This window comes from Narcine bancroftii, chromosome 1 (assembly GCF_036971445.1).
Source record: "Narcine bancroftii isolate sNarBan1 chromosome 1, sNarBan1.hap1, whole genome shotgun sequence".
In the NCBI taxonomy this organism is placed as follows: domain Eukaryota; kingdom Metazoa; phylum Chordata; class Chondrichthyes; order Torpediniformes; family Narcinidae; genus Narcine; species Narcine bancroftii.
This window is the reverse complement of record NC_091469.1, coordinates 213,060,194-213,087,121: the sequence shown is the minus strand read 5'-3', so window position 1 is coordinate 213,087,121 and position 26,928 is coordinate 213,060,194. Positions and strand designations below refer to the sequence as shown.

Genomic DNA, 26,928 nt, shown 5'->3' with positions numbered 1-26,928 from the left:
TTTATTTCTTGAAGTTAGCAGCTCACTGTGGACTCAGTAGATAACTTATGAGCAATGACCCTAACACTGAATTTTGTGACTTGTTCATGACAATAAATTCTGATCATTTTAAAAAAGAGAGGGGAAAGATTCATCCATATGCTTCAATTCTGCCTCCCACCAGAGTGGTGATGTGGGAGGGACAAGGAGTCACTTCTATTATGACCCAGCTGTACTTCCACATTAGAGGGTCATATCTAGCCTCTAGTTGGGAATATAGAAGACTGGACCTTGACTGAAACATCTGAAGCCAAAGTATGATAAATAATTGACTGGAGAGATTAATAAAATCGAAATAACCTACTGCCCTTCCTTACGTGAACATAAAATAACAAGAGATAAATACATGCAATAGGATGCCTCTTGTCAAACTTATCTGATTCTTCACATTGAAACAGAAACATGCAAACCATTTCACCTTGGAATGAACATTTGTTGAATCTGTGCCTCCCTTGTATCACAAGACTCCAACAATCAATAATCAACCTAAGTGCAGTTAACACTGCAGCGTAAATCAGTTTAGAGACATGCAAGGCAGTGAACTACTTACACAGAAGATGGTTGATACTTGGCTCCTCTTCAGACAGGGATGAAAGAGCAACATCAGAATCCTGTAACTCACTGATGTTGAAGCTTTCGTCATCCACAGAGACCTGGGCAAGTATTGGGCCTCTCCGATTCGAGTCTTTGTCCATGTCCATCATGTCTGCATATTCCTCCACAGTTTCCAAACCGCCTTCCAGTCTTGGATGGTACTTCCTGTAATATTCATCGACTTTCTCCATTCCTATTATCCCATTCTCATCCATCTGACTGAAAATGTCTTCATCTTCTGAATCGGTTTGAGAACCCAGGTCTATGTTTGCTGCTTGTGTTTCGGCTGCTGACATCCTGTTCCCTCTGGCTCACTGCTACACGATGACAATAGGCCTGCGTGAGCTGATGGCAATGTCCATGCAAGTCTCCATTCTGTCCCTGCTCGGGATCAGGCAGCTTTTGCTCTTTGCTCAGATTGTTGCCTCTTTAATGAGTTAGCACTCCCACCTGCTAATATGAAACAATAATAGAATGTATCAAGGCACCCAGGAAAAGGAAGCAACAGAAAGAAGGCTGATCCATTCTGTCAGCTTGTCACTTAGAGTTACGTGAACTGAGCATCAGCAGCGAAGCCCACAGCACAGCTACAACACGCACAGGGCACGTGACAGTTCACAAATGCAATCACTCCTCTCTCCTTATTACTCTTGAACTTCGGGGCTGATCAGCACACAGAGTTTAGCAATGAATGATCTGTCCCTGCCCACACATGAAGCAAAAGAAATCAATTTTGGACATGATGGAAAGAATTGGACACCCCCACTCAGGTTCAATTTACAGCCTAGAGATACAGTATGGCAACAGGCCCTTCTGGCCCAAGGGCCAGAGCTGCCCAATACACCCACGTGACCAATTAACCACATTTTTGGAATGTGGGAGGAAACCCATGCAGACACAGGGAGAATTCAAACTCCTTACAGACAACAGTGGATTTGAAACTCAGTGCCTGGCATTGTAATAGTGTGGTGCTGACCACTACATACAATGTATTTTCCTTCCTGTACAATTTACTAGCTCATTGTTCAGCTTCCCCAAGCAAGCCTTTTTGAAACTTCAGTCAAGTTGAATTCTAGTTAATTGGGGTACCAGGCGACTTGGTTTGAAAGGAGATCTGGAAATTGCATGCAGATATCTATCAGAGAACTGCTTTACTATACACATTTTATGCCTCTTCTTGTCTATAGATGTCAGCAGTACTAAACTCAGCCAGTGGTCAAAGAAGAATTCACGCAAACAAAATAATTTCTCCATGGCGACATACAACACCATGCCTGCTCATATTATAGGCAGACTGTGCTTAATGGAATGTCATAAAGTGGCATTTGCCTGAGAGAAGAATATAACGAGAATGCAGTCATTTGTTGAGGGAAAGGGGCTGGGCCTCGTTAGACAATCTCACACTCACCACTTCAAAATAAATCAGAATGAAGGTGCTGGCAAGCCCTTGGCAAATTGACAGCTCACATTATCCAGATGGTTTCATCTTGCAAGTTAATTTTCTAAGGTGCTTAACTGTACAACATCCATACTCCACATTTACACAAAGAAAGGTTGTTAAACTGAAGCATTAGCTGTTTCTCTCTGAGATGCTGCCTGACCTGTTGAGTGCTGATAGCATTTATGAGTCTTATCCTGGACATGGCACATCAGACCCCTCTCAGGAACTAGATAGAGATTGGGATCAATCAGATCAAAGGAAGACCCATAGCCTCTTCTGTTGAAAAGCCAAAGGCTGCAGATAATGTTAATCTACAATAGAAATACCTTGATGGAACATTAACTCGTTTCTCTCTCCACAGTCACTGCCTGACCTGAGTGTTCCCAGAATTTTGTGTTTTTATTTGTTTGTTTTGCATGTGTCCTGTTCTGGTCCCAAGCTGGAGACTAGAGTTGTCGTAGTAAAGTCGGTGTGCAGCTCAGCTTTTCAGATGTGCAATTTCAGAATTCCCAGGAATGCAAGACTGAGGCCACAGCGTTCCACAAACCATTCCATCCTCCAGAGCACTCAGTTCGTGCCGCAGAACATTATAAATGTCTGATTAACGGAGAGCTATGGGTGCTGTTTGTAAACTCAGGGAAATCATTACGTCTTCCTGACCCTGAATTCTTTTAAAAAGGCGGTGATAAACGAATGTTAAAATGGCCATGAACATGTCTTGGTGCTGATGTTTCTTTTTAGTCTGGGATACCGGCTGTCATTCAGTCAGCTGCAGAGATGGAGAGGAATGTCCACAGGAGCAGGACCTGAGGTTCCTTTCCCTAAGCAGCATTACAGAATGGTGTTATGTGATTCCTGGCCATTGTATGTTGGGAGGCCGAAGTTCCACAATCACTCACTAAATTCTCTTAACAATCTTCATCTATATTTAACATCTATTGCTGAGATCTGGCTATAAGCGATAAGGCTATCGTTTGTTAACCATCTCTAATAGCCCTTGAGAAGATGGTAGTGAGCCATCATCTTCACTGGAGTCCTTCCAGTGAATATGCTCCTACAGTGGTGCTGAGAGGGAACCAGTAGATGGTGATCTCATGGGAATGCTGCCCTAGTCCTTCTTGGTGGTGGAGGTCAGAGATCTGGGAGATGCTGTCAAAGGAGCCTGGATGAGTAACTGTGGGCCATTCTGCGGTAGTGCAGTCACCATACAGTTTAGGATGCTGTATGGATGCCAATCAAATAAGCTGCATTGTCCTGGATGGTATAAAATTTCACAAGGGATGTTGAAGCTGTTCGCACCCAAAGAGGTGAAGCAGTGGTTCTCAACATTTTACTTTCCACTCACATCCCACTTTAAGTAATCCCTCTGCCATCGGATGCTTAAGGTGGGATGTGAGTGGGAAGGGAAGTTGAGAACCACACCTCTAGACCTAATTGTTACTGAAATATTATGCTTGAGAAAAATTGTCAGTGGAGTTTCCATAACTCCTTTGGAGTTATGGAACCGAGCACATAACGAGTCAATGACGTACAATTGAAACAGTTGTTTGCAACCTTTTTCTTTCCACCCACATAAGCAATCCCTTACTAATCACAGAACACCTATGTCATAGGGAATACTTAAAGTGGTATATGGGTGGAAAGAAAAAGGTTGAGAACCACTGAGGTAAAGAGTACTTCATCATGCACCTAATTTGTGCTTTACATTCAATGGAAAGGCTTCGGGTGTCAGGAGATGCTCGTCTCAGCAGCCAGTATCTAGCATCAGATTGTCCTTTATCATTTTTGGTTGGAGGTACAGCTAGTTTGAGAGTGCAAATTGTCTCTGCTACAGCCCAGATGTGAATTAGTTCTATGGACTTTGTATTCACAGAGACTGGCCTGAGGCATGGTGCGATCTCAGGAAGAAGCTGAGACAGGTCCTCACGTGTGGCTGAACACATTTACAAATGCTTCCATTTTGACTTTAGTGCCTCACATGCTGGCTTCACTGGATCAGGAAGGAGATGACCTTGGGGCCTCTTCCTCCTGTTCCTGGTCTAATTGTCCACCAGTGTTCACAAATGGATGCAGAACTCCGCTCAGATAAACAGGACGAGAGTTTGTTTTGCTTCATTGAATCTTTTTAATAATATTGTCCTATTCTGCAGCTTTTCACGAAGTTTCCCCCTCATTATTTTAGTTAGAGCTGTTGCTGCTCCCATCAGATCCTCCTTCACTCGTCAGTGAGCCATGATTGGTATTCATTGACTGAAATAGTAGTGGGACACACCTGTCGGCAGGTTACAACTGGGATTTCTGAGGGCTGGGAGTCACAAAAACTCGTAGAACTTGCAATGTTAGTGAACTCAGAGGTTAAATGCCTCATTAATAATCTTAACCTATCATCAGTTCATGGCAAAGGAGTGGCTACTTGACTCTTGGTCCTCCATTAAAAACCTGAAATAGTGGGTTGTAGCCCTGCATTCACCAAAGCTGGCAGTATTGCTGAAGCATTCTCTCACCAATACCTTCTCACCACCCTTCTACTGCCACACTCTGCCCTCTAATCAATTGAAACTGAAGACTATTTGTCTTGGCTTTGGTCAGTTTATGATGAGGATATAGCTCATTTCTAGCACTCAGTCATTTCTTGAACCATCAGAGATGCAACTTGGCCAGACAGTTACAGCAAATCAGATCACTGGCACGATCGCATGAAATGTGGGAAGTGTGGCGGCGTACATCCTCATGGCGAACCAGCCCCGCTTGTATCGCCACGTGGCAGGGCAGCCATGGAGAAATGGCATCGTCAGAGGTTTCTCTCTGACCCCAGCATCCCTTCCAGCGCACACCCTGGGCAGCGATTATGATGTCACAATGCACCAGGTGACTGAGTTCATGTTGCCCTTATAGGGATGTGCTGAATCTGAATAAAAACAGTCGTTAACGACTCTCAACATATAACCATATAAACATTTACGGAGCGGAAACAGGCCATGTTGGCCTTTCGAGTCTGCACTGGTTCACTGATTTTGTGCGCCGTCTTCAGGCAATGGTCCCGATGGGTTTGGCCCTCGAATTCCAACTTCAGTGGCTGAATTCTTCCGTTATTCCTCCTTGGCAAACTCCAAGAGTCACGTTTGTAAAACCTACAAATTGGGAAGATAAAAAGGTCCACGAGCTCCTTACCCTCCAAGCTTGAAGACTCAGCACAGTTGTTTTAATTCGATGATAAAAAAAATAAATTAGCAATCATCTCAATGTTACTTGTAAGACCCTGTATTAAATGTGGTCACAGAGGTTCAACCTTGTGAAGTCCATTCAGGTGCCCAAGAATGTCCTAAGTACAAATTCTGCCACTTTTCCCCAATTACTGTTGACGATTGCTCCAGGTCAGAACTGCTATTTACATAATACACCAGATTCAATGTTGGCACTGGTGACCCACCACAAACACACAACTTGGCCTCCTGCACATTCCCATACCACTTCCGTCCTGCCAGGGTTGGTGGCTGTGTTTCTTCCACTGCTCACACCGGCACAATGGTGACCCCGACGAGCCCAGATGTTTTTCTGGACTCAAAACATCATGGATTCAGCAGAGGTTAATGCTGCCTCCATCAAGCTTCCCCCCTTTTGGACCCACCAACCGAGAATGTGGTTCGGGCAGGCGGAAACACAATTTCAACTCCACAACATCTCCTCAGATGCCATGATGTTCTAACATGTTGGGAGAGCTCTAGACCAAGATACGGCAGCGAGGGTGGACGGCATCATCCACCACCCCCCCGGCTATGGGCAAGTACACTGCCCTCAAAGACCTGCTGCTTGGAACTTTCGAGTGAACTCCTCAGCAACGGGCTTCCAGGCTCCTTCACCTAGATGGGCTTGGGAACCGAGTCCGTCGGCGCTGATGGACAAAATGCTGGACCTGGTGGAAGAGCACAAGCCTTGTTTTCTCTTCCGCCAGATATTCTTGGAACTGATACTGGAGGACACCCAGCTGCTCCTCACAGATGAAGACCCGAGTAGAGCAGCAGCCCGTGCGGATGCCCTTTGGCGCACGAAGAGGGAGAACGAGACAGCCCTCAACTAGGTGGCATGTCCAGGAGCCAGCCAACCACAAGCTGCTCCCAAGACCAAGCCAGAAGAGGGCCAGTTGACCAGGTGTTTCTACCACCAGCCCATAAGTGCCGCCAGTCCTGCGCGCTTCAGGAAAATGACCAGGCCAGCCACTGATAATGGCTGCGACGGCTGGCCACACAAACAGCCTCCTTCATGTGACAGACAGATCCACCGGCTGCCAATTCCTGGTGGACACATAGGCTGAGCTCAGCATCCTTCCCCCCACAGCCTTAGAGACTCGCACCCGGTATCGAGGACTAACCCTGCGGGCGGCCAAAGGCTCCATCATCAGGACCCACGGCCCCGCAGGTCACAGATCCAGATTGGGAAGAAGTTCCACTGGAAGTTTGTCCTAGCCTCCGTGGGCACCGCGCTGTTAGGGGCCGACTTCCTCAGAGCTAACGGCCTACTGGTTGACATGAAGGGCAAAAGGCTGGTCAATGCCCAAACGCTCCACTCCACCCGACTGGACATAGCAGAAGCCTACAGACCCGAAATCACTGCCGTAGCCACCGCCAGGGATGAGTTCGACGAGATCCTCTACGAATTCCCCGCCATCTTAGAGCCACGGTTAAACACCGCCCTGCTCCAACATGGGGTCTTCCACCACATCGCCACACAGGGCCCCCCGCTGCATGCTAGACCCAGATGGCTGCCACCTGAAAAGCTCCATCAGGCAAAGGAGGAGTTCTCCAGGCTCCAGATACTGGGAATCGTCCGGTGCTCAAACAGCGCCTGAGCATCGCCACTCCATATGGTCCTGAAATTGTCTGGGGGCTGGAGACCGTGCGGGGACTACTGTTGGTTGAACGACGAAAGCACCCCCGACAGATACCTGTTGCGCCACATACAGGATTTCTCTGCCAACCTCCACGGCGCATGGGTCTTCTCCAAAGTGGACCTCGTGCGGGGATACCATCAGATCCCGATGCATCCAGACGACATTGGTAAGATAGCCATTATCAACCCTTTTGGCCTCTTCGAGTTCCTGTGTATGCCCTTTGATCTAAAGAACACAGCCCAAACGTTCCAGCGCTTCAAGGACGTGGTTGGAAAAGACCTGAGCTTCGTGTTCATTTACTTGGACGATATTCTCATTGCCAGTCACAACCTTGACGAACACAAAGCCCATCTCTGCACACTCTTTGCCCTGGCTGGCAGACTTCAGCCTCACAGTCAATGCGGCCAAATGCCAGTTCGGCAAGGTCCCTCCAGTTCCTGGGTCACACCATATCGGCAGCTGGGGCCACGCCAGCGCCAGAGAAGGTAGCAGCTGTTCAACGATTCCCCAAACCCTCCACCCTGAAAGGACTCCAAGAGTTTGCGGTGATGGTGAACTTTTACCATCGTTTCATCCCCGGAGCCGCGCGCACCATGCGCCAATTGTTCGCACTCATGGCGACCAAAGACTTTATTGTGGTCAGTGGAGGCGGACAGGGCTTTCATCGTGATGAAGGAGGTTTTTGCCAGCACCACGCTGCTGGTTCACCAGCAGCTGGAGGCACACACAACGCTTTCCGTGGATGCCTCAGCTATGGCAGTGGGAAGTGGGGGGTGTTCTGGAACAGTGGCTCGATGGAAGATGGCGCCCACTGGCCTTTATCAGCAAGCAGCTGCGCCCACTGGAGCTTAAATACAGCACCTTAGACCGGGAGTTCCTGGCACTGTATTTGGCCATCTGCCATTTCCACTACTTCCTCGAGGGCAAGCTGTTCACAGCCCCTCACTCAAGCACTGGCGATGGCCAAGGATCTGTGGTCCACCAGACAGCAGTGCCACCTCTCGTATGTGTCCGAGTTCACGACTGATATCCAACACAGGGCCAGCAAGGACAATGTAGTGGCAGATGTGCTCCCCTCTCCAGCTATCAACACTCTTGCGCCTGGCCTGAATTACGAGCAACTGGCTCAGGCACAGAGGAACGATGTGGAGACGCAGGCCTCGCGGACCGCCATCTCAGGCCTCAAATTCAAGGATGTTCAGGTGCCCAGCAGCCCAGACACATTGCTCTGCAAAGTCTCAACAGGCACGCCGCACCCAGTGGTCCTGCCACACTGGAGGGCAAAGGTCTTCAGTCTGATCCATGACCTTGCTCAACCAGCGGTAAAGACAATCGAGCAGATGGTCGTGGAGTGGTTTGTGTGGCATGGGCTGAAGAAGGACGTGGCAGAACTGGCCAGGAACTGTACCAGGTGCCAGACCTCCAAGGTCCAGCAACACACGCAAGCCCCCATTCAGAACTTCAACCTGGCGGTTCGCAGATTCCAACACATCCACGTTGATGTAATTGGGCCCCTGCCGGTGTCCAAGGAGGCTCGTTACCTCCTCACAGGGTGGATCAGGCGACAAGGTTCCGGATTAAGGAGGCCTCCGCGGAGACCATCCCGATTAAGGAGGCCTCCGAGGAGACGTGCGCCTGGACTCTGGTCAGCCAATTGATCGCCTATTTCGGAGTCCCGGCGCACATCACTAGTGACAGAGTGGTGCAGTTCACGTCTGCCTTGTGGACTCAGATGGCGAAGCTCCTGGGGGTCAAGTTCCACCACACCACAGCATACCACCTGCAGTCCAACAGGTGAGAAGTTCCACCTGGAGGCATCACTTATGGCCAGGCTCTCTGGACCAGACTGGGCGGACAAACTACCCTGGGTCCTCCTCAGGATTTGTATGGCGGCACACGTCCTCATGGTGGAACAGTCCCACTTGTATCGCCATATGGCAGGGCAGCCATGGGGAAATGGTGTTGTCAGAGGTTTCTCTCTGACTCCAGTATCCCTTCCAGCTCCCACCCTGGGCAGCGATTATGATGTCACAATGTACCAGGTGACTGAGCTCCTGCTGCCCTTAAAGGGACACGGTGAATGTGAATAAAACCTGTCGTTAACGACCCTCAACATGGTGGCTGTGTTTCTTCCACTGCTCACACCACCACAGCAGCTTCTTTTATTGGCTATAGTTGAGAATGTCATCTAATTTGCACACAGTTCATCATTTAATAGTGCATTAGCATTACAAAGTCGGGATTTCAATGAGACATTGTACCTACCTCTATGACAATAAACTCTTCATTTGTTAAACACTGGAGAGAGGGCCACAGAAAGTATCACATTGTTCCTGATTCACAGTTAATGTAAAATAATAGGAGCAAATTATGGGTAAAAAGTCATGGAGTTCCACAGCAATATAATCTTAAGGTAATCTTCACCATTTGCACACATACTCACCATGACACCTCCTTTCACATCAAATCATTAATATAGATGACAAACAGCAGTAGACCCAGCATGAAACCCGACTTTGTAATGCTAATGCACTATTAAATGATGAACTGTGTGCAAATTAGATTACTTTCTCAACTATAGCCAATAAAGGAAGGCATATATTGTGGCGGTGTGAGCAGTGGAAGAAACACAGCCACCATGTTGAGGGTCGTTAACGACAGTTTTTATTCAGATTCAGCACGTCCCTATAAGGGCAGCATGAGCTCAGTCACCTGGTGCATTGTGACATCATAATCGCTGCCCAGGGTGGGCGCTGGAAGGGATGCTGGAGTCAGAGAGAAACCTCTGACGGCGCCATTTCCCCATGGCTGCCCCGCCACATGGTGATACAAGCGGGGCCAGTTCACCATGAGGATGTGTGCCACCACACAACCCCCCCCCCCCCGAACCGGCTACACATCCTGTCGCTTTGGCGGTTGGCCCTGGCGTTTGGGGGTGGCTATCTGCACCGTCTATGATAAATCCCTTTCACAGGTCTCCGATTTGAATAACAACCCTCCGACTCATGCCACTCAGACAATTCTGCCCAGCCTGTCCTGGACTTCATGCAATATGGCCTTCCAGGGAAAAAAAAGTGAGGGCAAGATGGCACTGCAAAGATTCACCATCACCAGAAATTTCCCAGCGCTCCTTACAGTCAGAGAAAGAGAATCCCCCCCTGTCCCCCCAACAAAGACACTAGGCCTTTTCATAGTCAGCCTCTGCATGGAGGCTGGCTAAAAGATGAATGTAAAGGTATTTCTTTCCTTTCCATGCAAGCCCAGAAAAGCCTGCTCCAATGTCCCCTTTCAGCCTGGAGGTGGCTGGGGCATTGATGCGGTGTTCAGGCGCTGGTGCCATGATGCCATACCCTGGGCATTGATGCGGTGTTCAAGTGCTGGTGCCATGATGCCATACCTGCGCGCTGAGCAATGGCCTCTGGGGCTGCTCATCACTGCCAGCAGCTCAATATGCAGCAGACCTCTGCCGCATAATGAGCCGCTGGCACTGACAAGCTGCCTCAAAGGATGAAGTGGCACGGTGAGGTGCAGGAGGCCAGAGCGGCTGTCACAGCCTGTCCCCTGTAGGCTCAGCCCCTGCTGCCATGACAGCCCCCCACCGGCTGCCCCTGCCCTGATGGGATCATGGAGGGAGAGGGGTGAGTGAGTGGGAGAGAGAGAGAGAGAAGTGAGATTGGTCGCAGGCTGATGGTGACGCCGCGACATCATCAGCTCATCCCTAGCAGCGGCAGTACATTCGTAATGCATGCAGAGTGCTCCACTCCACCGCTGACACTACTTCGGAGAGGGATTGGAGTCAGCGCCTTGGAACTGGTCGGGGAGCATTCATGAAGGTAAGTTTTCTGACACGAGGGCAGAGAATCTCCGCCTTTACATTCAAATTTTATTGCTTTATGAAAGGGCCTATTGAGTGTCCATGGATTCACCTCTGCACACATACAAACTTCACTGCAACCATCAGTGACCCGAGCTCCAGATCTGGACCTCTGACATGATGAGGAAGCCTTCAGCACCCTCTCACATCCCGGTTTCGATACCTGGTAGCACTTCAGCCAGTCTCCAGCAGTCAGCAGCCTGGTGTGAATCCTTTGACTGCAAGTTGACAGCAGTCTGCATGGGTTCCTCACCTCGAGCCATCCACAGCCTGCTGCACGTGTGTTCCTCAGCCACAGAACCCCCCACTGGTCTGTTGCTGAGGCCTCCGTCCTGTAGGGTCGTCATGTCTTCTGCTTCTCCTTCTGAAATGGGGGGGAGGGGTCTTCCCATTTTCTGGTGTCCTTTGACAGTCGTCTGCTTTCCTGCAGTCTGCAACTCTTCAAGGGCTCTGCCAGCATAGGTACCACCATCTAGAGCCTAGACCCCACAGTCGCAGGATTTTAAAATAAAACACCATTGCTCCTTTTTCAGGGCCATTTAAAGCCATCGGTAGTAGAACCCGCAGGGGAGCACCATGTATCCGTTCCCCTCTTTAACAGATGATTTTTTTAAAATTACAGTAAAACCCCAGGTAACCGGCACCTACAGGGATTGGTAGATGGCGGAGAAGTGTATTTTCTGGTTGCTTGAGATTGCGCGTTGCCAATTTTAAACCTGAATTCTTTACCTATTTATTTTCCGCATTTTTTTTTGCCAGTTGCTTAAGGCTGCTGGTTGATTGAATAATTGATAACAGGGGTTTTACTGTGATTTCTAGCGCAGGGGTCAATCCTTGTGTGTAGCCCACAGTTCATGGAACTTTACACCATCTCCCAAACCACATGAGACATTAGGACAGATCATCAATCGGTGAATTTTAAATCAGCCAATTAAAAAAGGAAAGATGTCAGAGACAATTCCAACATCTCACTGGTTAAAGGGATTTAGGAGCAGAATTAGGCCATTCAGTTCATCGAGTCTCCTCCACACTCTGGACTAAGGCAGAGCACATGTGAAGGACCTATCTTCCACAGCAGAGGGTAAAAAAAAATCAGTGCTCTTTGGTAGGCAGATTAGACCAGAAATGAAGCAACATATTCCCTCCATTCGAAACTCGTTGCCTAAGGGGATGATAGAGACAGAAAGCATCAGCACATTTGAATCAAACTTGTGTCTTTGAACAATGTTTCCTGAGGCTGGGTGGGTGAGGGGTGCTATAAAACCTTCACTCCTTTGTTCGAACATTGAGCAGGGCTACTGGCGACGAGAGAAATTACACTGGTCTCAGCAAGTTTCAAATGCACAGCTCAATTTTCAGCTTTTTAATTAGTACAGACTTGTTCTGAAACAGATTGAGACTCAGGCAGGAAAATCAGGAACTCACCATTTCTGCAGCCGGAACCCAGCATTAAGGGTGCCTCCAAAATGAGCAGCAAGCTCTGTGTTCCAACCTGTGAAAGGTAGCTTAGTAACCACAAAATACAAAGCAGTAACCAAGCACTGGAAGATTCATTGCAGCAGGCACAGTTATGATGTTTTAAGGCCACGTGCATAGTTAGTTAACCCAGAACTTTAGCTCCAATTACAGCTTCCATGTGGATTTAATTTGACAGTGTAGGAATCTGGTGATTTGCAGGCAGAGCTGGTCATTTTGTGCAGTTTCTTCAGCCTCTGTTCTGCTAGTGATCTGATTTCCTGTAACTTTACAAAAATCCACAACGCTACCAAAGCCAAGAAGCTTCAAAAACAGGGAAAACTTCCACAAAGTCACATTGCACAGAATATTAATAAAAGGGGTTGAAACACCAAATGAAGTTTGCCCTGCTCCCAGCAGTTAAATGCAGCCAGCCACACACAGAGAGCGCTTTAGGAGTGGTTCAGATTCCTGCTGCAGTTGCGATTGGTGTCGTGTCTGCAGGTGAGACGTGTGAAGCTCGGCAATGAGAGACGAGGGGAGCTCCATTCGACTGCACACTCCCTCTCTTCTGGCACATTTCCAAGTCTGAAATCCCACAAAACAGGCCGGGTCAACACAGAGTTCCTCGAATTCAAAACTGACACTGTCAATTCACTGGTACAGAATCTCTGATTGCTGCCTCCCCCTCCTCTGGGAACAGCAAACTCCACGGAGGCTCCCTCTGCTACGACACACTTCAAAGTTGAGAAAACTCAGGCACAAGCAGCACTGGCGGGTGCGTCTTAATCCAGAGCCTCGCTCGCTAGAGACGTGCTGCAGGGAACTAAATTACAAGGGAGGAGGGAAGTGACTCATACAGTTTGTGTTGTCAAATGCACAAGAGTATAGTTTCCGCTTCCTCCCTTTATATTCCAAAGCTCCAGATTGGTGAACAGCCACAATAAAATGTGTGAACTGTGTATTTAAAAGCAGCAGCAACTTTGCCAGAGGCTTGTCTGAGGGAGATCACAGAAACGAGTCCACATGACCCCTCACTGATTGTTGACTTCAGGAAGAGAAAACCAGAGGTGTACGATCCAGTGATCATTGGGGGAATCAGAGGTGGTGAGGATGAGCACATTTAAATTCTTGGGACTCACTATCTCGGAGGATCTATCCTAGACCCAACATATTAAAGTCATTGTGAAGGAAGCACGTCAGGGCCTCCATTTCCTCAGGGGTTTGCAGAGGTTTGGAATGACATCGGAAACCTTGGCAAATTTCTACACAGTCTGCTGAGGGAACACCAACAACCTTGAGCACAAATCCCGATAAAAAGTAGTGGACACAGCCCAGGACACCACAGGCAAAACCTCGCCCACCTTCAACAGGGAATACTGCTGTCGGAGAGCAGCAGGAATCATCAAGTAATAACACCAGCCATCATACGCTCTGTTCTCACTTTTACCATCAGGAAACAGGTATAGGTGCCGCAAGACTCTCATCACCAGGTTCAGGACAGCTGCTACCCTTCCACCATCAGACTTGTCAATGACAAACTCAATCAGGGACTCATTTAAGGACTTGTAGCATCTGTTAACGGTAGTGTTTACTGAAATGAGAGACATCCATACAGCACAAGGTGAACCAGAAACTGAACTTTATTTTGAATTCCTCGTGCTGCTCAAGGAGAAGCCCACTTCCTGTGAGGGGCACGCTGGCCATAAGAAGTGACGTCAGTGCGTCACAGCATCACTCTCCGTCCAGCAGCACGCAACATGGAAGTGGCACCGTCCCCTGGACAACACGTATTGCCAACCATGGGCTTCTTATCAGAAGGGAAGGGAGGCTGAGCCATCTTGTGTTGGACAACTGTGATGGTCTAACCGCGTGGTCGCTCGGCCCGTTACACCCCACTCCCCAGAATCACTGCCATGCTTTAAGCAAGTTACCGTACTGTCTTTGGATGGGCGGCCTCTGTGTCTGACCTGGAGGTCCGGAGGGGCTGGTCTGAGTCGAGATGCGCTGCCTTGAGGTGGTCAATGGTAAACCTGTCCTGCCACCTGCCAATGTCCAAGGTGAAAACGACACTGTTGCGCTGCAACACCTTGAATGAGCCTTCAAAGGGGCATTGTAGGCGGTGTCCCTTGCTGTCCTCACTGCACAAAAACGAACTCAACGGACTGCAAGTTCACCAGGACGTGGCAGGGTGGAGAGCCATGTTGGGAAGGTGGTGGAGGTTTCTGTCTACCCATTTGTTCTCTCAATCACTAGAGAACATCTAGAACACTGGATTGTGGGCGGGAGGGTTAAAGTGAATGTCCCCTGGGATGGTAAATGGGGAGCCGCACATCATTTCTGCTGACCACGCTGATAGGTCTTTTGGTACTGTGTGAATTCCTAACAGCACCCATGGGAGTTCATCCATCCAATTCGGGGCCTTGTAGTCAGGCTTTCAGGGCTGCTTTCAGGGGGCAGTGGAAACGTTTGACGAAGCCGTTTGCCTGAGGATGGTATTCTGTGGTGTGGTGTAACTGACTGCCGCAGAACTTGGCAAGGTTGGACCAGCCTGAGGATGTGAACTGGGCCCCTCGGTCCGAGCTGATGTGGGTCAGGACTCCAAAGCATGTGACCCAAATGGACAAGAAAGCTCTAGCGCAAGTTTCTGTGTCAAATGTGGGCAGGGGTATCGCTTCCGGCCAAAGGGTAAAATGGTCGATTACTGTAAATAAACACCACATACCTTGGCTCACAGGAAGTGGGCCGACAATATCCATGTGCACATGGTCAAAAAGGTGCTGCACTGGGTCGATACTCAGTAGCAGGGCTTTGGTGTGTCTTTGCACTTTGATGAGTCGGCAGTCCAAACAAGTCTTAGCCCATAGGGTTACATTGCAGTGGAGACCGTGCCACACGAACTGGTCAGACAGCAGGTGGACTGTGGACCTTATGGAAGGATGTGATAGACTGTGTAATTTGTTGAACACCCGCCATTATCAGGTCCTGGGTAGGATGGGTCTGGGGAAACTTGTGGATGTGTCACACAGTAAAGTCAGGCTTCCCGGTGAAGGAGAGAAATTGCTAACCTTCAGGCTGGTGATGGCGGTCCAGTAGGCCTCGACATCTGCATCCTCCATTTGGTCTTTCGTCAGCTGAGCAACATCAAGCCCTCCTGATGTAGTGGCGATGGCCAGTCTGGACACTACATCGACCACCATGTTGGATTTGCCAACATCGTGGTGAATGTCTGTCGTATATTCGGAAATGTAGGAGTGGTGTTGTTGCCTCACCGACCATGTGTCCGAGACGTTGCTGAGTGCGTGGGGGGGGGGGGGGGGGGGGGGTGGTGGTTTGTGGTCTGTGCAGGTGACAAAAACCCTTCCTTCTAACATATACCAGAAATGTCTTATTGCCAGGTACAGGGCCAACAGTTCACAGTCGAACGTGCTGTACTTGAGTTCTGGTGTCCGGAAATGTGTGCTGAAGAAAGCCGGGGGCGCCACCGTTCATCGAGCCACTACTCCAGCACCACGCCAACCGCTCTGTCCGATGTGTCTGTTGTAAGGGCCAGGGGGGAGGAAGAGTCAGGATGGGCCAAAGATGCGGCTTCCACTAGTTCTGCTTTGGTTGCCTGGAATGTTTCAACGGTTTTGCGTATCCACTGGAGTGCCTTCTTGCTGAGTTTGATGAGATCAAATAGGTGTTGCATGAGGGTAGCTGCTCCCAAGAGGAAACGATGATAGAAGTTCACCATCCCTAGGAATTCTTGTAGGCCTTTGTTTGTGCTCGACGTGGGGAAATGTTGGATGATTTCCACCTTATTCAGCAGCGGTGTGGACCCCTCTCAGGTGATACGATGTCCCAGGAAATCAATAGTTTCCAGGCCGAAATGGCACTTAGCCAGGATCACCGTGAGTCTGAACTCCTGCAACCTGTCGAAAAGGTGAGTCAGATGTGTCCTGTGTGTGCTGGTGTTGGGACTGGTGATGAAGATGTGATCCAGGTAGACGAAGATGAAATCAAGGTCCCGCCAACCACGTCCATGAGACGCTGTAATATCTGGGTTGTGTTCTTTAGGCTGAATGGCATCTGGAGGAACTTGAAAAGGCCAGACGGTGTAATGATGGCCATTTTCAGGATGTCATTAGGATGCATCGGAATCTGATGGTACCCTCTGATGAGGTCCACCTTGGAAAATATCCAGCAGCTCTGAAGCCTCTTGGTGAAATCTTGGACATGTGGGATGGGGTACCTATCATGTGGTGTCATTGAGTCGCCTGTAGTTGCCACACGGGCACCAACCTCTGGAGTTCTTCTGGACCATGTGCAGCAGGGACACCCAGGGGCTGTTCGAGTGATGGATGATACCCAACTCCTCCATGGCAGCGAACTTGGTCTTGGCTTGGAGTTTGTCCTGCGGGAGGCGCCGGGGGCATTCACCAGGGGCTCGGTGGTCTCGATGTGGTTCTCCACGCCATGTGCTGGTTTAATGTCAAGGAAGTTGGGCACCAGCAGGGATGGGTATTTGGCCAGTAAAGGGCATACTCGTTACGGTCCAGAGCGTGGATTCCTAATGGCAGAAAGGAGCATTGCTATAGAGTGAGGGGGTATGACTGGAACGTGGTAAACATTGACCAAATGGCATCTGTTCACATTCACCAGGTGCTAGTATACATGGAGAAAATCTGCTCCGAGTCGGGCTTGTCCCACAGATGCAATCGTACACTTCCAGTGGAAAACTGTATCCACGACGTGGATTGTGACCAGACAGGTGCTGAAACACAGATTGGAGCACGCGTTGGCTGCCTGTAGGGGAAGGCCCTTAGGATTGTGTTTGAGTTTGAAATACGTCGGTGGAATGAAGCTTATCTCTGTGCCCATGTCGACTAGGGAATCTCTCTTTGTTTACTGGTTCCTGAGGTAGAGTAGGCCTTTATGTGTGCCATCCACCAAGGCCACTATTCGCAGCTGGCCTGTCTATTGCCTGACCTGGTGTTGGGGTACAAGCGTGGAGGGACGCACTGCCGAGAGTTACAGCCCCATCTGTGATAGTAGGAACAGTAATTACTCTCTTTGTCTGAGCACTCATTATGCTGTGGCTGGGCCATGGCTATTGCTGGGGGGTCTGGCGGGGGGCTGAAACAGCGGTGCCGATGGCATAGATTATACATGTATGGAGCTCTTTTGCAGAAAAGTCTGTCTGTTTCTTTGGCCACCAGGTCTGGAGCGCTGAAATCCATGTTGGATATTGCAAAGGAAACGTACACCAGGAACCTGGGGAGGAACAGGGCCTTGAACAAGAAGCAGTTTGTGTGTCTGTCTGCTAAGGCCACCATTTCGTTCATGAGCTCAGATGGGTTCTTATCACCCAGGCCTTACAGAGTCAGGATGGGGATGATGTGCTTCTGTTGGCTGAGTTCCAGGGAATCGAAGAGAAAATGCCAGAATTGTTCGTACTTGTGCTCCATAGGAGGATTTTCCATGAAGGAGTTTACTTTGGCTGCGGTAGCAGCATCCAGGGTGCTGACGATGTGCCCGAACTTGGTGTCCTTCAAGACAATGCCTCTGATCTGGAACTGAGACTCAGCCATTTGTAACCAATTCCTAGGCTGATTTGCCCAGAAGGGCAGAAAATGCATGCTCACAGCGTTGGTCGCAGCCGTTGCGACTGTCGTGGTAGCAACATCCTGCATTTTGCTACGTTCGAGGTGGGTTCCAAAGACGTTGGAACCTTCGGGGTCACCACTGTAGTGGCTGCTAATGGCAGCGTTACCGAAATGAGAGACATCCACACAGCACGAAGTGAACCAGTAACTGAACTTTATTTTGAATCCCTCGCACTGCTCGAGGAGATGGCCACTTCCTGTGAGGGGCGCGCTGGCCTAAGGAAGTGACGTCAGCACGTCGCAGCATCAGTCCCCGTCCAGCAGCGCACAACGTAGAAGCAGCACTGTCCCCCAGGCAATGCGTGTCATCAACCATTGGCTTCTCCTTGGAACGGGAGGGGGCCCACATCATCTTGTGTCAGATGACTGGGGCAGTGATTAGGCGCGTCTAACTGCACGGTTACTCAGCCTGCTACAGACTCTTACTTTTGGACTTTTTTTTCCCTCTCTGTATTGCTCATTTTACACTTCCTTATTTCTTTACATGTACATTGAGTGCATTTTGTTTTTGCATCATCAATAAGTGGTAATTCTTTCTCGCCCACAGGAAAAAGAGCTCAGGGTTGGATGTGATGTCATGTATGTACTCTGACGATAAATCTAAAATATTTGAAAGGTATCAGGAGTACAAACTACCCTCAACATATAACTATGCATTGAACAGGTCCCCCAGGGATCTGTTCGCATGCACGTTCTCCCCATAATCTGTCCCTCACCAGACCTTCGAGCTCTCAGGAAAATGCAAACCTGGAGGCTGGGGAAGGGAGGAGGAGGGGAGGGGAGTTGGAGGAGGAGAGGGGGAATGGAGCAGGAAAAGAAATATGGAGGGAGAGTGAGGGAACTCCTCAGCCCAATGTTGGGTTCAATTTTCCCCTCCCCACCAGCTGACCCACAGCCCCCATCATCCAATGACTCACCCAACTCGCATTAGCTGACAACCCTGCCACGTCAGCTCACATCCTATTCCATTGATGTATTTATGATCAACCGCTTTCTGTAGATAATTTCTGTTCAACAGCAGTGTCTTATAGTAATGGAGCACAGGTATTCTTTCTACTACATCCATTCCAACTCTTACAGCCATAATATACTAATCTTGTTATTATTATTATATAAGCTTTAGGACTCTTCTTCCTTGCCTAGTCAGGTACCTGTCTAAATGCCTCTTTAACATGTGACTGTATCCAATTCCACCACTTCCTCTTGCAGCAAGTTCCAGATATCCACCACTCTTCCCCGACGCTCCTGGGAGCTGCACTTCAGACTATTGAAAAGATTCCATGGCAAGAGACTCTTTGAACACACATGGAGATACCAGCAGGCCCACAAGGAGATATCATTCATCTCTCATTGTGTTATAGGCAGATCCCCCAGTAGGATGCTATCAGTCACATGCTGAAATATGGGCAGTCCCACTGAATGTCTGGTTGTGGGTCTCTATCACATTTGTTTTTTTTCGCATTCTCATATTTCTCAGGTCACAATTGAACATCATGAGGCCATCGCAACCAAATTCAGCCTTGCATTGAAAATGACACAATTTGATACTAAATCTGAACCACAAATCTATGGTGGCATCAGATAACAGTTCATGGGGCTTGTTCTCAAGTAATTCTAGCTTTCTTTCTTTCTCTCCTCTTTTACAGCTTCTCCTGACCGCTCAGCAGTGATTAGTGGACTTCCTCCACCTTCTCCCAACCAGCACCATCACCATTCAGTCTCTTCTGGTCTGGCTCAGACATCCCTGTCTCAGACATCCCATGTGTTCTTCCAACCCCTTCTCCATGTGTAATAGTGCCCTATTTTACTTTTAAATATCATCCAAAATAAAAATGACATTAACCCACTTAACGAGTAGAAGTTTTTGTTTTATTTCCAGATTATTAACATGTCACCACAGACTTGATTTTATCCCAAACTCTTTGATCAATTGTGACTAAATTAGATTAAGGTTTTTAATCCAGTAAAATGTCCAGTAATGTTATATTTGACTAAAAAAAACATGAAACAATTACTGCACTCCTGCTGAGCTTTCATGGTGTCTAGAGGTAGGCAATAACTCTTGCTAGTAACAGTTTGATCCCAAGAAATTATGACATTGAATAAAGCAATTTTATGCAAAATATAACTGCCCAATAACATGGAATATTGTGCTGCAGAAATGTTAAAGTTGATAGATCAACTTCCAATTCTGACACCATGAAGTCAGCCTTACCTTCCATCCAGTGCAAGCTCAACAGCACGCTCGCGAGTTAAATACGTCGTGCTCACCCCAGCCCCTTCTCACATCTTTGATTCATGGAGAACTTGGGTTAACAAATTGTCATAACATGGTGGGATGACACCTTGCACACAGGTGATGTCACAATTCCTAATCTGTCAAAGTCACAATAGCTGTTAACAATTCATGGTGAGCACTTTGGAAAAGTAATGGACAAACTCGATGACTGATTTAAAGGTCTATTCAAGGCTCCAAAAAACTGCAAACATAAAACAGAATTATGTCAATACTTAACATCGAGAGAGAAAAAGTTAGCATTTCATTACCCTTTGGAAAATCCATGTCAATGATTCAGCTGCGAGGACTTCATGTGATATTGTTAGGGTTCAGGTTTATTGATCATTTGATCATATCAGTACAACCCAACAAAATAGCTTTCTCTGGTCCTTGGGGGTGAAACACTATAAACAAACACACATACAGACATAACATACATATAGGCATGATACACATGTACAGTACATATGTACAAATATTAAATTAATCCACGCTGCTGAAGATCCAACTGCGCTGTGTAGGTCACGTCTCCAGAATGGAGGACCATCGCCTTCCCAAGATCGTGTTATGTGGCGAGCTCTCCACTGGCCACCGTGACAGAGGTGCACCAAAGAGTTACAAGGACTGCCTAAAGAAATCTCTTGGTGCCTGCCACATTGACCACCGCCAGTGGACTGATATCGCCTCAAACCGTGCATCTTGGCGCCTCACAGTTCGGCAGGCAGCAACCTCCTTTGAAGAAGACCGCAGAGCCCACCTCACTGTCAAAAGACAAAGGAGGAAAAGCCCAACACCCAACCCCAACCCACCAATTTTCCCTTGCAACCGCTGCAACCGTGTCTGCCTGTCCCGCATCGGACTTGTCAGCCACAAACGACCCTGCAGCTGACGTGGACATATCCCTCCATAAATCTTCGTCCGCGAAGCCAAGCCAAAGAAAAAGAAATGAATGAATGTTATTTTTAAATAAATAGTAGTCACAAAGGGTTTGCATAGAGTTCATCAGTCATTAAGCAGTCTCCCAGCCAGTGCAAAGAAGCTGTTTCTCAGCCTGGGGCTGTTTGCTCTTACACAACTGCATCTCTTTCTCAATGGGAGGAGCTGGAAGATGCTGTGTGCAGGGTGGAAGGGGTCCTCACTGATTTTGCAAGCTCTCGAGACGGCAATGCTGGGAAATGGAATCATTGTGAGAGAGGGAGAGCCCTTTGACACCTCCACTTCTCACGATCATGTGGATTGACCATTGATCTGATGCTCTTCAGCAGTAATTCCCAAAGTTGGTGGTGGAAAGATCCATGGGGGCAGTGAGGGAAAGTAGGGGGGGGGGGGGGGGGAGCGGTGTCCAAACCTTCCGTCTTATTATTCAGTCTGTTGCAAAGTTTTATGAAGAAGCCAGTGCAGTAATTTTACGGCCAAACTCGGGGTGGCTGTAAATGGCGACAAGGCATTCTCACGAGAGTTGGTCTCGGGGGCTGCCACATTGTACTGGTGTCTCTACCCTCCTGCTCAGCACTGCTGCCACCATCACTCTCGACCCCCCAGATCAGAGTCGCCACTAACTCCCTGCTCAGTGTCGCCGCTAACCCCCCACTCAGAGTCACCGCTAACACCCCCTGCTCAGAGTCCCCACTAACCCCCCCAGCTCAGAGTCCCCACAAACCCCCCCGCTCAGAGTCCACACCAAACCCCCCGCTCAGAGTCCCCACCAAACCCTCCCTGCTCAGAGTCACCACTAACTCCCACACTCCCCCCCTTCACTGTTCTACAGCAATGTTCCACACTGTGATGCAGCTGGCTAGAACGCTCTCGATAGAGCTCCTATAGAAAGTTGATAGAATGGTGGCCAGGGTCCTTCCTGCCTCACTCTTCTCAGAAAGTGGAGTTACTGTTGTGCCTTCCTCACAAGTGTGTCCAGGATAGGTCACTTGTTACATGGACTCTAAGGAACTTGGTGCTCTCACCATCTCCATTACTGAGCAATTAATGAGCAGTGGAGGGGTATCATCCCTGGTCCTCCTGAAGTCCACATTCATCTCCTTTGTCTGCTCCACACTGAAACTCAGGTTTGTTTTTCTCACATTATTTTACAAGATTGTCCTCCTCTTCCCTGTAGTGCAATTCATTGTTGTTGCTGATGAGGCCAACTATTGAAGTATCATTTGCAAACTTGATGACTCCGTTGGAGATGGATCTGGGTAAGAGCAAAGAAGAGATAACTTCATTGAGAATAGGAGCACATCTGGAATGGAGACAGACTGTTAAGTGTTAATGCCCTGTTACACCATTCACTGAAAGCCAACATGCATATACAGCAGGAAGTTTGGCAGACAAATAGTCTTTTTTTACAAGAGGGTTTGATTGCAGGAGTGGTGATGTCTTATGAAAACCATAGAACACTGTATCATATTGCATAGTACAGAATACAATGTATCAGTTCCAGTGTTAATTTCTCTACCCGAGAAGACTCTGCAATGAAACATTGAGAATCTGCACCTCATCTTCCATCTGCAACCTTCTGAATGTTCCACTTCAGGTCACATCTTGGTATCAGTATTAGCTATCCTGTGATGTTGGCTCAGCCAATTTGTTTTTTCTCCTTTTCTTTTTATCCTCTGGTAAAGGGACTCTGGGAGTGGAGGACATGCCCATCCTGACCTGCCAGCAGGTATTCTTCCTCTGCATTTCACCACTTCCTTAGTAAAGACAATAAAAACAATTTAGATGCAGTGAAGATGCACCCGATTGGTTCTGAGATGGAGGAGGGAATGCAACAAAGATTCACCCGATTGGTTCTGAGATGGAGGAGGGAATGCTGTGAAAATTCACCCGATTGGTTCTGAGATGGAGGAAGGAATGCAGCAAAGATTTCACCCTATTGGTCCTGAGATGGAGGAGGGAATGCAGCAAAGATTCACCCAATTGGTTCTGAGATGGAGGAGGGAATCCAGCAAAGATTCACTCGATTGGTCCTGAGATGGAGGAGGGAATGCAGCGAAGATGCACCCGATTGGTTCTGAGATGGAGAAGGGAATGGAGTGCAGATACACCCAACTGGTTCTGGCCAATGGAAGGCTTGCCATAAGAGGAGAGACTCTCTGATCCAGGAATGACCCAGATGAACCTCTTCTGTGCCTCTTCAAAGACTCCACATCCTTCCGAAGGTGTGGTAACTAGAACTGCACTCCATACTCCAAGTGTGGCCTCCCCACAGTTTTATACATCTGGAACACGATTGCCAAACCTAATGAAGGAAAGAATGTCATTTGCCTCCTTTACCATCCTCTCCATATTTTGCAATTTCAAGGAGCTGTGGACTTGCTTCTCAAGAAAAGTCTGCCATTTACTCAGCATATTGGCTTTCATAAATCAAAGTATTGAGCATATAAGTTGGGATGTTGTGGTAAAGTTGTATAAGACATTGGTGAGGCCAAATTTGGAGTATTGTGTGCAGTTTTGGTCATCTAACTAGAGGAAAGATATCAATAAGATAGAAAGAGTGCAGAGAAGATTTACTAGGATGTTGCTGGGGCTTCAGGAACTGAGTAACAGGGAAAAGTTAAATAGGTTAGGACTTTATCCCATGGAGCACAGAAGAATGAGGGGACATTTGAAATAGGTATACAAAATTATGAGGGGTATAGGTAATGCAAGTGGGCTTTTTCCTCTGAGGTTAGGTGTGATACAAATCAGAGGACATGGGTTAAGGGTGAAAGTGGAAAAATTTAGGGGGAATATTAGCGGGAATTTCTTCACACAGAGTGGTGGGAGTGTGGAATGAGCTGCCAGCTGAAGTGGTGAATGTAGGCTTAATTTTCACTTTTAAGAAACATTTGGACAGATGCATGGATGGGAGGGGTATGGAGGGCTATGGACTGGTTGCAGGTCAATGGGGCAAGGCAGAATAATAGTTTGGCCCAGACTAGAATGACCAAAGGGCCTCCTTTCTGTGCTGTAATGTTCTATGGTTCTATCCCATGTCTTCTTTTTCTTTGGCTTGGCTTCGCGGACGAAGATTTATGGAGGGGGTAAAAGTCCACGTCAGCTGCAGGCTCGTTTGTGGCTGACAAGTCCGATGCGGGACAGGCAGACACGGTTGCAGCGGCTGCAGGGGAAAATTGGTTGGTTGGGGTTGGGTTTTTCCTCCTTTGCCTTTTGTCAGTGAGGTGGGCTCTGCGGTCTTCTTCAAAGGAGGTTGCTGCCCGCCAAACTGTGAGGCGCCAAGATGCACGGTTTGAGGCAATATCAGCCCACTGGCAGTGGTCAATGTGGCAGGCACCAAGAGATTTCTTTAGGCAGTCCTTGTACCTTTTCTTTGGTGCACCTCTGTCACGGTGGCCAGTGGAGAGCTCGCCATATAACACGATCTTGGGAAGGCGATGGTCTTCCATTCTGGAGATGTGACCCATCCAGCGCAGCTGGATCTTCAGCAGCGTGGACTCGATGCTGTCGACCTCTGCCATCTCAAGTACTTCGACGTTAGGGATGAAAGCGCTCCAATGGATGTTGAGGATGGAGCGGAGACAACGCTGGTGGAAGCGTTCTAGGAGCCGTAGGTGGTGCCGGTAGAGGACCCATGATTCGGAGCCGAACAGGAGTGTGGGTATGACAACGGCTCTGTATACGCTTATCTTTGTGAGGTTTTTCAGTTGGTTGTTTTTCCAGACTCTTTTGTGTAGTCTTCCAAAGGCGCTATTTGCCTTGGCGAGTCTGTTGTCTATCTCATTGTCGATCCTTGCATCTGATGAAATGGTGCAGCCGAGATAGGTAAAATGGTTGACCGTTTTGAGTTTTGTGTGCCCGATGGAGATGTGGGGGGGCTGGTAGTCATGGTGGGGAGCTGGCTGATGGAGGACCTCAGTTTTCTTCAGGCTGACTTCCAGGCCAAACATTTTGGCAGTTTCCGCAAAGCAGGACGTCAAGCGCTGAAGAGCTGGCTCTGAATGGGCAACTAAAGCGGCATCGTCTGCAAAGAGTAGTTCACGGACAAGTTTCTCTTGTGTCTTGGTGTGAGCTTGCAGGTGCCTCAGATTGAAGAGACTGCCCATGTCTATCCCATGTGGAACTTAGTTAAAAGCCTTGTTAAATCATTGTAAACTTCATCTAATGCCTTGGCTTCATCAATTTTCTTAGCACACTCCTTAAAATATCATTAACATTTGTGAAGCAGGAGCTTCTCTGCACAAAATCATATCAACTCCCTCTTATCAGTCTCTGCCTTTCCAAGTGAAGTGATTTTACATCTCATCCCTCTGAATTCTCTCCCATAGTTGACCTACTGACATTAGGCTGTAGCTTCCTGGTTTGTTCCTACTACCTTCTTGAAAACATTAGTTACCCTTCAGGTACATCGGTGACTAAATCCATGACCTTTGCATGAGTAGATTTCTTACAGTCAGTACAACATCATGGGCCAAAGGGCCTGTACTGTGCCGTAAAGTTCTATGATGTATGTTTTGTTCTGCTCAGTAAGTGATGTTTCCAGTTTTAGCATCCTCTTTTAGTGTTTAAAACAGGGTTTTAGTGGATGGGTTTGTGGTGTTTGACTTCACATTAAAAACTGACCTATTACCAGCTTGTGGGTAACAGCTCACTGTGGGTGTCACTCCAACCTAGTCTTTGCATCCATTTTATTTGAAAGTTCAGAGTTCAGGGGACTCTGATCTTAAAGATTCTGCAGCATAATGAGATACCTTTGAATGTGAACCAGACACATGGGATTACTGCTGTCCCCATGGGACAAGTCAAAACGACTCAACAAAAGTCAAACACGAAAGTCTGCTGACACCGTGGCTGAAGTACAATGCTGGAGAAATTCAGCTGGTCAAACAGTGTCCTTTATGTATCACAAATGAAGATGCATAACTAACATTTCATGCTTGAGCCGTTCATCTTGTGCTCCTCCTCCTACCCACCATCTTGTTCGGGCATCTGCCAATATTTTCTCATACCTTGATGAAGGGCTCGCCAAAAACGTTAGTTATGCATCTTTATATTTGCAATGGAAAGTACACTGTTTGACCAGCTGCGTTTCTCCATCATTGGGCTTTTATAACAACTTAGTAAACCCAGCCAGATGCCGCGTCATCATTAGACAGATTGCCAGATGGATTATCATAATCCTGCCACCCTGTCTCTGTCTGAAGGTGAGCAGATTATTTAAAGTAGAATTAACATGTCCTTCCACAGTTCAGGAGAAGGGCACGTCTTTTTGTGCATAAATACCAGTCTAAAATCTTCCGAGATTTGTTTCCTTGCAAGGAGAAGGCATCTTGTTTGCAACATTTGGTTGTATTGAGGGGAAGGAGGGCAGTGTGCGTCATTCAGGGATCAGTGCTAGGTGCCTTGTTATTTATCATTTATATCAATGATTTAGAGGAGGGTGTGGTTAACTGGGTAAACAACTATGCGGATGATACGAAAATAGGGGGAGTGGTGGATTGTGAGAAAGGTTTTCTTGGATTACAGAAGGATTTGGTTTGTTTGGAAGAGTGGGCTGAAAGATGGAAGATAGAATTCAATGTAGACAAGTGCGATGTGCTCCATTTTGGTAAAAATAACCAGAATAGGACATATGCAGTTGAGGGGAGGGTATTGAGGTACTCAGAGGAGCAGAGGGACCTGGGGGTTAGGGTACAGAGTTCATTGAAGGTAGACTCCCATGTAGACAGGGTGGTTAAGAAGGCAAATAGTATGCTGGCCTTCATAAGTCAT

General features: G+C 48.0%; 1 protein-coding gene across 10 annotated transcripts in view; it reads right to left on the bottom strand.

Moving 5' to 3' along the window:
* Nucleotides 1-20,262, bottom strand: part of akna (AT-hook transcription factor) — a 153,084-nt gene extending 132,822 nt beyond the window's left edge. For 5 of the 10 annotated variants that reach the window (XM_069890189.1, XM_069890228.1, XM_069890220.1 and 2 more), the window contains exons 1-2: nt 20,155-20,262; nt 590-1,086 (exon numbers count right to left, since the gene is read on the bottom strand). In XM_069890189.1, the coding sequence (XP_069746290.1) occupies nt 590-929 (340 nt within the window). In that variant the 5' untranslated portion in view covers nt 930-1,086; nt 20,155-20,262. Of the gene's footprint in view, nt 1-589; nt 1,087-12,261; nt 12,371-20,154 lie in introns of those variants that run through there. The other 5 variants (XM_069890247.1, XM_069890250.1, XM_069890198.1 and 2 more) reach the window with 4 other exon arrangements.
* Nucleotides 20,263-26,928: the final 6,666 nt, after the last annotated feature.